Raw genomic sequence first — 14409 nt, forward strand, 5'->3', positions numbered from 1 at the left:
ATGGGCGAAACTACATGAAAAATTGCAAACTTTTAGAAGATTATCATTCTATTCTATGGTTAAAATTTTATGACGATTGGTTAAAAAGAACCCATATTTTCAAACCAATAAAATATGCCAAAATCAGCAAATATGTATATAGTGTCCTGGAAAGCCAGCTTTAGTTTTGCTGCTTTGGGATGAATTTTGCTTAGAATTTTTTTCTTGGTTGTCTTAGACTTTTTCTCTTGTCTGGCTTTGCCAGGCTACTATCACACACACACACACACACACACACACACACACACACACACACACACACACATATATGTATATATATATATATATAACTATTTCATTTATTCACATAAATTTACTATACGAAAGTATAGATTTATGCGTAAACTTTAAGTATTTATTTCAAAAGTGCTCAATACGTAGGTAGAGCTAGTTAGTAATTTATAAAATATATATGGCGATTAAGCTACACTGAATATTCTGCGTTTCATCTAACTATAGGATTCGTCAGACATAAGCCTGACGAATCCTATAGTTAGATGAAACGCAGAATATTCAGTGTAGCTTAATCGCCATATATATTTTATAAATTACTATATATATATATATATATATATATATATATATATATATATATATATATATATATATATATATATATATACTTGTTTATTGTTATATAAACATGCTTACATCCCGCTGCTACAAACAGCCACTTATTTCAATCAAACAACAGATATCATCAGGCAGCGACTTGACTATTCAAATGTTCAATTCAAATGTTCAATGAATAATAAGGATTATTCATTGAACATTTGAATAGTCAAGTCGCTGCCTGATGATATCTGTTGTTTGATTGAAACAAGTGGCTGTTTGTAGCAGCGGGATGTAAGCATGTTTATATAACAATAAACAAGTATTATCAGCTCTTTTTATTGAGCACTATCTAACAACCTCGTTGACTTCACTAGTCCATTACTTTTGAATAAAAAAAAACGAGTATATATATATATATATATATATATATATATATATATATATATATATATATATATATTACGCAAAGAAAGGACTTCTACCATTTAGCCCCTGATAATAATATAATAATAATCAAAGAACAAAATATCAAAACAGATCCTGGTTAACTGTTTTTCCTTAATCCTTAAATATTTCAACAAAATGAATAAGTTTAGAAAGGAAAAAAAATGTACATATTTATTTAACGCATTTTTAAAAGTGTATATATAGACATTTAAACAACCCCGCCTTCCTATACACACACATATGTTTTTCCTTCCCGATATGGGTAGGATTCTAACACTATTTTCTTTTCATTTTCGTATGATCATTTTCTTTCTTTTTTTTTTTTTTTTTTTTTTTTTGCATTTGTCCTTTTAATATCCCGAAGATATCCTCTGCAATAGGGACGAAACGTTGATTATTTTATAAATTCATTCGGTGTTTTCTTTTTTCAAAACAACATAACGTCCACCATCGCTGGTATTTTATATATATATATATATATATATATATATATATATATATATATATATATATATATATATATATATATATATATATATATATATATATTCTCTTTCTATGTGTGTATGTCGTTTTGAATGTCCGTTTCACTTTTTCTCGGAAACTACGGGACGATCTGGCTAAAATTTCGTATGCACCTTTATCATAATGAGGTGCAGCGAACTAAGTACAATTGCATTCCTTTTATGAATAATTAGGGATTAATAGGGATTAGTAGAGTTAGTTACCTCAATACCATATTTACAAATTTTCTCGGAAACTGCTAGGCCCGTTGTGCAGAGATATTGTAGGGACTTTTGTTGTTTTGTAAACTAATTATTATAGTATCAGTTCGATGCACAGTCACAGATTAATAAAGATTAGTGGTCAATGAAAAAATACAAACACAAATTAAACCATTGATTTAGTATAAAGTGCATATTTTTAGTCAACAGGCTATAACTATATAATTATGTTGATTATCATGGATTTGATATCGGAATAAGAAACAAAAGAAAAATATAAAAAAAGGGGAAAAAAAAGGAAATAATAAAAATGTTTAAGACAACAGAATGTTTCAAATTTCACGAGATTAATTTCCTGTTTTCGAAACTGATAAAAAACATTTTAAAGATGAACAAACGAAATTGTTAGCTATCTTTTGCTTCAAAACTGACGCTGCTTTGTAATATGTCAGACATCTAAAGCCGTTTTATATACTACAACCCTTTTTTTTTCATTTGCTTTATGAGATAACTAATTTGAAAGCAAAAGTAATTAACAACACTCACGTGACTTTTACTGAGATTATGAGACGACAATTAAAAGGAAATTTGCGTCGTTTTAATTAGCTAAAAAGTATTGTAAATACACACCCAGAAACATGGACACTTTATGTTTTTTTATCGTTAAGCTGTACCATTTAGGGTGCACACATTCAAACTCACATTCACCCTCAGAAAAATATTTCGAATACTAATAAAGAAATAATAAAGAATATTTTGTGTTATTTTCAAATTTTAAAAGAATCGATTCGCGTTCGTAAGCGGCAATAATGTATTTGGAAAAATCCTAAGCTATAGAACTTATGAATTATGGAGTATGTATTCTCGAATATGTAAATCTAGCACATTAATTTTTTTTTTTTTTTTGATTTACTATTTAGGGGGTGGCATCGAAAACGTATCATACCCACAAAAGATTTTAATCTAAAGCTAATGCTATATTTATATCTTTTTCTCGTCTTAGAGCCAGTATTTTACTCGCATATATATATATATATATATATATATATATATATATATATATATATATATATATATATAAATCTATATGTTATATATATGGAGAGAGAGTTTTTTTTTTATTGATTCGTTTTTTATAAGCGATTCTGTGGTACTTTTTTCTTCTTTCTTTTGATTCGAGTGCATTTTCAGAGAGAAGTTATCTGCCCTTTTTTTAAATTCTTGTCGCCCCCCCCCCATTTTGGCGACGTATTATTTGTAAATATTAATTTATTATTTAAATATTTTTACGTGAAGAAACATGCGTGTCTATGGATAACTTAAAATAAAGTAAAATATTTAAATAATAAATTTATACACACACACACACACACACACACACACACACACATATATATATATATATATATATATATATATATATACGTATCAGTGAGCCAAGCATCTACCTCAAGCCAAGATCGAAACCCGACCGCCTAAACGATAGTCGGAGCTTCTAACTATTGCGCTATTCATCTGCTGCTATGCGGGCAGTGAATTAACAGTGTTTTGACACTGTCCAAGTACCTACTACAATATATATATATATATATATATATATATATATATATATATATATATATATATATATATATACATATATATATATTGTGGTCGGCCCCCACTCGTGTCCGAGTATCGAATCTGTTATGAGTCCTTTATACACAAAAAACTTTTATTTATTTTTTAATGCAGTAGGCTTTACACATGTTTCGTTGAATAGCAGAAGCTCCCTGAAAAAAATTCCTCAGCGACAAATACATGTTCTTTATATCTATATCTATATCTATATCAATCTATCTATCTATCTATCTCTCTCTCTCTCTCTCTCTCTCTCTCTCTATATATATATATATATATATATATATATATATATATATATATATATATATATACCTGCATGCATACCTAAATCTTTTAAAACATCAGACCATATTTTCCCGGATTACATTGAGAAATATCTTTTGTCATCTATAATATATTTAAAGCACCAAAGCTCTCATCTTTTTCGGAAAGCCAGGATATTAATTGCTGATTATCAACAAAATTACAAGAAAATACCCAGATCAATTAAGAACATTTACAGATCTATCAAAAAATTTAACACACGCCATAACTTTAAATTGAATAACAAACTTGCGAAATTGATAAAAAACAGCAAATGGAAAACTTTGGGACGTCCAGACCTTATTCTAAACCTTACTTCTAAACCACTCTCGGACATTGAAACTGAAGCTCTCAGTTTCGGTCTTAAATTCGCTACCGGCAAGCATTCGAAAATCACCACTAACACAACCCTAAAAAATTATAGACAAGAGGACTCTGATTTTACTAAAGGCTTCATACAAGGGATAATAGCTTTAACAACTACCCAACCTCAAGAATTAGCACTACCAAAAAGATACATTGATGCCTTAAAACTTTTAACAAAAAATAAAGACATTATTATTTCACAAGCTGATAAAGGAGGTGGTATAGTTATAATAGATAAAGACCTATATCTAAAGAAAATGCACACACTACTGGCAGACGGAGATATATACACTCCGATAGATTTAAAATCAATAGAAAAAGATTTCGAAACTTTTAATAAATCCGTCAAGAAACTTATCGGAAATGATAAAAAAATGGATAAATAACATAGAATACCACCCCACTATTCCTATATTATACGGCCTCCCAAAAATACATAAAGAAAACGTCCCTATGAGACCTATAATATCAAACATTGGAAGCGTCACCCATAAATTAGCACGAGCTATTGCCCAAATTTTAACTCCACTAATGGGCACCATCAGCACTTCACATATCAAAAACTCTGGTGACCTCCTAAATAGAATAAAAAATATGGACATGCAATATATATATATATATATATATATATATATATATATTTCCCCGTGCATGCTCATACTTTCACTACACCGATGAAGACTGAAGGATCGGTCGAAAATTATGTACTCATAAAAAAGTTTTTTAATTTTTTTTTATAATATTATTTTGTATTCCTGCACGTCACCAATTGAAAACGAATAAAGAAAAGTTATAAGCTTTTATTATACTTTTCGTATTCCTTTTTATACATTTCCATTCATATATATATATATATATATATATATATATATATATATATATATATATATATATACATATATATATATATTTATATATATATATATATATATATGTGTGTGTGTGTGTGTGTGTGTGTGTGTGTGTGTGTGTGTGTGTATTAAACTACGTTTTCAGAAAATCAAATGATTTTTTCCAGGTGTTTTCATTACAAAAGGTGATGTTGGTGTTGGAACGATTGTGGGGTCTGCAGTGTTCAACATCTTGTTTGTCATTGGCCTATGCGGTTTGCTTGCGGCACAGGTGAGTCTTTTTATATATAGTTCTGTTCTTTTTTATTTCGAATTCTCATTTCCGTGCAGAGGATAAGGAAGACTTGGAACTGCGGTTTAGCTGAAACATCACTACGTAGATACGGAAACAATTTTAGAATCGTACTGCTCATCTAGCGAGGGATATTGTCAAAATATTTCGAGCGAACAGATATGAGCGCACTGACTTTTTATTTCTACTATTATATAAAAGTCAATTTGTGTGTGTGTGTGTGTGTGTGTGTGTGTGTGAGTTCCTCACAGGTTCCGAAACGGCTGAGCTTATCTTTTGCAAATTTCACAAAAAAATAATTTATGTCTGTCAGGGTTCTTAGATGTATTTTGTGCAGAAATTCATCTCATAATTATCGAAAAGTGAAAAATTCCGATCCTAAAAATAGTCTTTCTTTCTTATAGATAAAAAAGACTTTTCACAGGATAATATTTTACGTTACACCGGCCAAGGGAGATAAATCTCAGTAAATCAAAAAAGATTAAATTCTCAGCAAGTGATTTTTTCTGTCACCCGTATATTTTTGCGTGTGTTGTTCCCGTCTTGGAATGCTCAGTCTCTGCTCAGTGGTAAAGTATCGAATGGTTCCTTGTTCAAGCCCGTGTGTACCTGACCATTTAAAAAAAACATTTCTTATTAATAAGTTCAATTTACGATAAAAGGCGAGGTACCATTTAAAATCGCCGCAAATTATTTCTTTGTTCGCATATTTTAAAACTAAACATTCATCAGAAGTGACTTTTCCAGAGCATACATCGTCAATCCCAAATATCAGCTGACGTGATATTGTAAACAAACACAGACGGAATTTGATGAACGACATTATCATTATTATTTTATTTATTAAGTTATTTATTTATTTTGCGAATTAGCCCACCGAGGTAAATTATTCCTCATAATATATAATAATCAAAAGAGGATTGATTCTATAATAATACATACGCAATCTGCATAAATTAAAATATCATTTTTAAGCATATTGTACGACCAGGCAATGCCGGTTAACAGGTCCTGCTAGTATATAATAATCAATAGAGGATTGTTTCTATAATAATACATACGCAATCTGCATAAATTAAAATATCATGTTTAAGCGTATTGTAAGACCGGGCAACGCCGGGCTTCCAGCTAGTGGTTCTAACGGAAGATTGTATGTAAAATTTTGTATTCTTATCTTTATCATTATAAAGTTAGATATAATTATAGGTTCATATAATTGCATGTACAATATTTATTTCTGAACTAATTAATCGATCATTATAATTTGTGAACACATCTGCTAGTCTGTGCAACCCTGAGTTATATTTAGTTTAATTTAATTTGATGCAATAGAGGTGAAAATGATTCTAGCCCTCTGTGAAAATTAAAGTACTTCCGGTTTGGGTGAAATTTTAGCAATAAATATTTGTTGCAACTATGAAGAGCAAATAACAACTAAAACATGACGGTGGGATATTTAGAAAGAGCGTGTATTTACAGAAGAACATAATAGTATGTCATAGTGTAACGTTACCCAGCACGTCGTAGCCTCAGTCGCAAAGCAGACAAATAATAGGAAAGAACCCCAGCTCGCTTTTTCCCGTTGTTACAACGACATTTATTCATTCTTCCGCCAAGCTTGACTTCTCGTTACGGCCATGAAGTCACCTACATCTCTAACGTGCTCTCGAACGTCATCTGAATCTCTAACGCAATCATCTTCTCTAGCGTGCGCTTTCTCTTTTTTGTTCTTATTTTCTTTATCGGTGACGTCATTTCGCGTGCATTTCGATACCCGCGTCCGCGTTTTGTTATAACAGAAAGCATGGTTCGAGATTGCTCCATCCTTCGTCCTATTCTTCTCTATACGTAGGTTCTACTAGGGTCCATATAGTAACAAAAGGGTAGATCATCATACTACGGAGTAAATAGTTTTTCCTGTTGGGGTTCAATCTTGCGTTATTTTTTCTTGGTCTTTGCTGTTAAGAACCTGTTCGTGGGTTTGGTATTTAAAATACCTAGAACACGACATCCAGTAGTTTGTCATCTCGAGGATTAAAATCAGCAGCACCTGAATATCGTTTTCTTATCTGGTCCATATGTCTTCTGTTGGTAAACTTGGTTCTCTTTTATCATATGAGGGTCGTTCCCTAAGTAAAACCTCCTATTTTTTTTTAAATCAAAATGTTGAAAGGCTACAATGACGAGAATGGTACCATTAAAACGAGCGATCTTTTGCGTTCCAGAATTTATTTTTCTACATAGTCACCACCATTCTCAGTGCACTTTTGCCAGCGATGAACGATATCTGTGCATGAGTGTCCGGGTCGTGCTTTCTCATACAAGGGTCGTTCTAAAAATAAAACCTCAGTTTTTTGTTTTTTTTTAACTCAAAAAGTTGAGAGGTTTTAAAGACGGGAGTAAAATCATTGACACGAGCGCCTTTTTGAGCTCCAGAATTTATTTTTCTACATCGAAACCATGATTCTCAATGCACATTTGCCAAGAATTCGATGACACATCTCTGCGTTTGACGTGTGCCCAAGGCATGGGTTGCTTTTTAAGAGTATCACACCGTCAATATCTGCAACAGGAAGACTAAACTTTCAGATCATGAATGCATAAGTAAAGTACAGTCATCATGCAATTTGCAATCCATTCTCACTGCTCTTTTGTCAAAAAATCAGTGGCGCACCTCTGCTTCTAACGCACATCCATGACAAGGGTTGTTCTCTTAGAATTTTACACTGTCAATATCTGCAACAGAAAGATGAAACATTTAGATCATAATTGCATTAGTTAAGTCAACATAATAATGTAATTTGAAATCCATTTGATCCATTCGACCCTTGTATAAATCACGTTCCCAATCCGTTTATCCACCGTTCTTGTTACCTTGTAGGATTTTTTTTTTTTTTTGAACACCTGATAAAAAACTTTTTCTCTAATTTTAAGTGTCCCTTCATGACATTTTTCCCGTCTTGCTTTCCAACGAGTTGGCAATAACATTGTTTTAATATTCCTTCAAAAACATGACACTTGCTGACCTCATGGATTAATAGAACTTGTAATTTCTTACTTCTATAATGCTACAGGAAGTTATTTATCTCTCTCTCACACGGGGAAAGATGCGACACAAGGATCGCAAAATAGGATTGAAAAACCAGCGCCGGAGAAGAAAAGCACTCTGGCCTGCAAAAACATCGGGCAGCTCCGTCGGTGATTAGGAATAACCATTCGCCTGCCGTACATAACTACTTTATCACAGACTGAATATACCCTAAAGAATTTCTGGTGATTTTATTTTATTTAAATCGTTTTCTCACGCCTTTTCTTTTATTTCTTCGCGTTTTACCGGGTTCTTCCTTATTTTGTCACACAATGTATTTTTTACTTCTATATTACGCTACGAAACAGGTGCTGTCAATAATTGTGCATGTCAACGTACTTAAAGGAATAAACGGTCCACATCTTGAAATTTGGAATATAGACTTTTGTCATTTATTTATATACTAGCAGGACCCGTTAACCGGCTTTGTCCGGTGGAAGCATGCCCCCTCCTCGAAAAAAATAAACTACGGTTGTTGGTGGTAGCCAATCTCCAACGTCCTAATGTTAAGAACGGCTTTCGGAATAGACACCCCATTTTATGAGTGGGGGGATGGACTGTCAAAGTATTCGCCTCAAGTTCAACCTTGATTCATGTTGTCGACATACTCACTCGCTAAGACTATAACCCCCTCCCCTAAAGTGGGGGTTGGTGGCAGTTTCATGCGGAGAGAAGTACACTTTTTTATCGCGCGTGTGTAGAACAGTGAATTACAGTACATACTGGATATCATTATATCTCGAAAACTACTTATTTTCGCCAAAGTTAAAATAGATTGTCGTATTCAACAGAGTCTAAAACCTATAGAAGTCGCCAGTTTAAAGGAAATGGTGTAATTAGTGCTAGATAAAAAGCACCTAAAATGTACAGTGAAAAATAATTGTATTTTCAAATAGTTCTGCAAGTTTTGGGATAAGTTTAGATACCTTTTTTACGAAGCTCTATTTTATAATTGTGGTTTCAAAATATAATTTGCATGTGAGAGGAGTGGCTGCGATAAGAAGGAAAAAATAGTGAGTATTTAGCAGAGAAGAAAGTCGAAGTTAAGAAGTCATACTAATAACATGAATGTCGTGGGAGTGTCGTCAGTATCTTTATTTTTTTGTTTTTAGATTACAAGCTATTTCGACAGGAAAAGTAAACTTAATGCGCCCATGTCAGGAATCAAACTAATTGAGAGTTAAAATCGTCTTGTTATAAAGAGATTTTAATGTGACAAGGATTGTGGACCGGACAATATCGGGTTGTCTTGCTTGTTGCGGATTAGTCTCTTGGGTAGTCCTTTTAACATGAGTTCGGGGATTTCACATTGTTGGATGTAACAGTGATGACGACGACGACGACGACGTTGATGATGATGATGATGATGATGATGATGATGATGATGATGATGAAAAGAATAAATCCGTTTTATTAACACATAATCAAAATGACTCCCCCGCAAGCTGGACCTCAGTTGGGATCATAAAATGAAGATTGTGAATCTGTGGAAAATGCCACTTGAGTTTTATTTGAGGGGCCACTAGGAGATGAAGTCAAGTAGGTAAACTGTCGAGTGGTTTTTTCGGGACAAGATCAAAGTGTAGTATCTGTTCTTCAGATGCTGCACTTCTATTTCTTGTTCTCTTTCGGTGGAGGAGAAATCCTTCACGACTGAGACAATTTTTATTTTTGTACCTTTTCTCCACGTTAAAAAACGACCCTGGTGTCTAACTCTGTCCCGTGGGGAGGCATTGTAAATAGGTACCTTATACATATGGTCTTTGGGAAACCCCTCCCACGAGTGATGGTAAAAGGTACGCAGAGAGAGAAAGACAGACAGACAGACAGACATACACAGAGACAGAGACAGAGACAGAGAAAGAGAGACAGACAGATAGAGGCAGGGACGGAGAGAGAGAAAGGAAGACAAAGCAAAGGGGGCATGAACTAGAAGTTATAGAGATAATTAGTCAGTTCGGAAGAATTCGTTGGTGAGGAAAGTTTGTTGACAACCCGACTCTCAGGCATGACGTCCGATGGCCTGGCTGAAAAAAAATTAATTTAAACCATTATAATCCAGCACCCAGAAGTCAGTTTGATTTACCAAGCTTATAAAGACTACTAGACTAGGCTGAGACTATACATCTAACAACGTTGAATAATTAATGTTACTAAAAAGATTGCCTTTGTGGTTTCTTTTGTTATTTGCCTGTGGTTGTGAAATGATTTCTTCCCTAGACCGATGTTTCAAGATGCAGCAGAGGAGAGCGACGCACCTGCCTGTTAAAGAGGACCTCCTCCTCAACGTCCAACATTAGATGACAAGCCAAAGGACCCTTGTGGTAGGGTTACTGACCAGCCATCATGAGAGCAGAACTGTCATATGAACTTAGGATTATGCACGAGTTGCGTTTCGAGTAGAAAAGCGATGAGTTCCAGCAACTAGCGAGCGTGTGGCATAGATATTAAGGTCCTAACAACTAGACGAAGAAACCATGAAGACAAACATAAAAACTAGACAATCAAGCCAAGACAAGGAGTTATGAATAAGTCTTCGCCAGTTTAAAGACTTTTAATTCGCAAGGAGTTGGAGAGTTAAAGGCTCTTAAAAGCTTTTGAAAAGTTTTGAAGAAGATTAAAAGTCGTTGGAAAATTGAAAGGTCCAGACGCAAAGTTTATTGAATTTTTTTTTATTTTATTTTTAAAAATGTAACCCCGAGCCGTCGAAAGTGGGGGTTCCTTTAAGGTGCGTCCCAACTCTGCTCCCGGCGACGGGAGATTCATTCCATAGGGTTATATAATTACGGAATGGGGGTCGGATTTTTTTTTACAGTTGGTGTAGATACATTTAGAGAAGTGTTTATACAATTTGTTGTATAATTGAATATAATATATATAATTGACTGTTGTTATATATATAATTGACTGTTGTATAATTGAATATAATATATATAATTGACTGTTGTTATATATATAATTGACTGTTGTATAATTGAATATAATATATATAATTGACTGTTGTTATATATATAATTGACTGTTGTATAATTGAATATAATATAATATAATTGACTTTTTGAAAATTGCCATCGTCGTGTTATGGAAGCAGATTAAATTATTATTCGAGTCGGATATTTTAAGAAATGCCGTTGTCGTTTTATGGAGAAGGTAATAACGATTCAAGTCGGACTTATTTTCTTTTTGTGTTAGAACAACAACAACAACAACAACAACAACAACAACACGAAGGTTTAGTCGTTTCTAGCGCTGCGTGGATGGCTAGTTGTGTGTATGGAGGGGTAGCTATGTCTAACCGTGTATCAAGGGCTAACTTTTTTGGTTGTCCATCGAGGGCTAGTCTGAAAATATAATTGCTTATGAGAGTAGTGTCTGCAATCAGAAGAACGAATTGTAGACGTCGAGGCGTGTATTTGTCAGAAAAGAGATTACGTCGTGCAAATAGCGTGATTGTCGTGAGAGTGCTGTCAATTAATTTTCTTTTTCTTTTAAACTACAATAATCGATGTAAATGTTTCGTTATCTGTAGTATGCTTTGATAATCCCCCATTTGACCAATAAATCGTTAGCAATAGCTTATGTTCGGTTTGCAATTTAAAATGTATTCCATGGACAAAACGATTAAAATTACTGTAAAAATCATTCTTTCTTAATAATTTCCTGCAGGTAGTAACGTACAATGTGCGTGGGCGATAGATTTTAGCGATCTATCTTCCATTTTGTGTAATATACATTTCCCAATGCCGTATGAACTGGTTTATGTAGGTATCATGATTTCGAAATCTGGATTATAGTGCATTAAAGATAATTCTGACCCGATTTAATTTATTCAAATACTTTCTGGAATTCTGTCGTCCAGACCTACCTTTTTTATTTTAGGAACTCATTAAGAGGAGCTTGTAAACTGTACATATTTAGAATAAGCATATTATAATAATTTTCTAACCCATGAAAACGCTATAGTAACGATACGTTTTTCGGAGTTGGTATATTTTTATCGAACTAGTTTGCTCTGGGTCTGGTTTCTACCCTCTTTGTCTATAATTTTATTTTTTTGATATATTCTGAGCTTATAAATGTGCGAGCCGATTCGACTGCAACACTGACGCCGGAATCCAACATACACTTCTGGTGTCGACAAAAACAAATTTAGCCATGTCCGAGAGCTGTGTACGTTTCCTTTCCTCCCTAGACGAAGAAATATATTCTCAGAATGTTGTGTGAAAATAAATATGTGGAATTGTAAATGATTTAAAAAATCCATTCAATACTGCCATCGTTAGTTATTTTATTACATAGACTGTTTCCATACACTGCATTTCCATAGTCCTCAAACACAGATGTTTTATTTTTCCATGGAAAAAAATCTCATTTTCCCTTTTTCAATTTTAATTCATAGCTTTGGATTTCGTTTAATACTTCATGGACATGTAAATTGGGGTTCTCAGTACTTTTACCGATCACTAAGATTCTATCTAGATAGGCTGCCGCAAGTTTATGTATTATTAATGGTTATTACAAAATTAATCCATAATAGTAACCATTCAAATGAGTACAAACTATCGCTTTGAACACTCCTCGTTCACGGGCATTTGTAGATAATCATCACTTAACTCAGCCTTTGAAAAAAGTCCTTCATTGAATTTATAGAATATTTCTTTAAAACTAAGCAGAGGATAGTGGTATTTCTTTAGTGCATAGTTCAATCATGTGGAGAAACATGCACATTGTTTTTTTTTTTTCATGATATAATTTTTTTTTTTCAAAATTGTAGCGTTCTATTTACTTTCAATTTATATTTCAGGCTGTTGCACTTTCATGGTGGCCTCTCTGTCGGGACTCGGCGTACTATTCGCTTTCCGTGGTCGTTCTAGTTTTGGTGAGTTTGCTTACATTGATTGAAAATTATATATGTTTATTGTAACGATATCTGTAATGTAAATAGAATTTCTTTCTGCAATTCTGCCTCTTAATATGTTTGATATAATTGCTTTTTAACAACTTTTAAGTGAATTGTAATTATCATAATATAATCCAGGCTCAGTCTCCCGATTTGCTGTATAACGGTTGAAATATCTGAACTCTAGTTATTATACTATATATATATATATATATATATATATATATAGTAAGTTATAAAATATATATATGGCGATTAAGCTACACTGAATATTCCACGTTTCATCCACTCTAGGATTCTTTAGGCTTATGCGCGAATTCTGTGGTTGTTTGTCGTTTTTATATGCGCATCTTCTATTGATATTTTAATTAGCCAATCATGTTTCTACTATCCACCGCGCCCTTTCTATCAGCCAATGAGCATTCACTTATCGAACAAAGGCCTATTTGACCTCTGGTTGACCAGTTCCTTTGTGTGTGCTCTATTTAGCCTGGATATTCAGTTTCTTGATCTGTTTTAAATCTAGGTTAGTGTTTTTTTTAATGTTAGTTTATATATAAATATATATATGTGTACATACATACATACATATATATATATATATATATATATATATATATATACATATACATATATGTGTGATCGTTTATGTATACTCATGCTTATTTAATTTATGTATTTGTTTATTTTCTATTGTTTTTGTTAGTTTTAAAACTATTTTGCATCGCTATCCTAGAGTAAATTTTATCTTGTGAACGCAGTTGTTTGCTATTTCTCTTCTACAGTTTAATAGATGTTGGGATTCTTTAAAGTACAGGATAGCAAATTTTTCATGAAGGCATAATCTAGATCCCTACACGTGGTAGCTTGTCTTATTATTTTCCATTCAACTACCATTTAGGGACCTAGATGACCCTTAAAGTTTACGCATAAATCTATACTTTAGTATATTAATTTTATGTGAGTAAATTAAGTAGTTATATATATATATATAGCTGATTTTATTTGTTTTGTTAGCGATACTTTCTTGAATGAATTCAAGTATTTATACGAAAGTGCATTTTTACCTAAATGCTTGTTGGGAATAATTTTCCCATTGACCAATCTGGTACCCCCTTTAAATGGGGAGCGGCATATATATTATTTTTAAAATAAACGACGAAACACATGTCAGTGGATAATTATATTTTAAAAATAATATATATGCCGCTCTCGAGAAA

General features: G+C 32.9%; 1 protein-coding gene across 4 annotated transcripts in view; it reads left to right on the plus strand.

The window, feature by feature from the left end:
* Nucleotides 1–14409, plus strand: part of LOC145260617 (sodium/potassium/calcium exchanger 4-like) — a 605323-nt gene that overhangs the window by 424619 nt on the left and 166295 nt on the right. For all 4 annotated transcript variants that reach the window (XM_080118926.1, XM_080118928.1, XM_080118927.1 and 1 more), the window contains exons 5-6: nucleotides 5077–5180; nucleotides 13094–13168. In XM_080118926.1, coding sequence (XP_079975052.1) covers nucleotides 5077–5180; nucleotides 13094–13168 — 179 coding nt within the window. The remainder of the gene's footprint in view (nucleotides 1–5076; nucleotides 5181–13093; nucleotides 13169–14409) is intronic.

The sequence above is a fragment of the Euprymna scolopes genome, chromosome 36 (assembly GCF_053919585.1).
Source record: "Euprymna scolopes isolate OS-2025 chromosome 36, ASM5391958v1, whole genome shotgun sequence".
NCBI lineage: Eukaryota > Metazoa > Mollusca > Cephalopoda > Sepiida > Sepiolidae > Euprymna > Euprymna scolopes.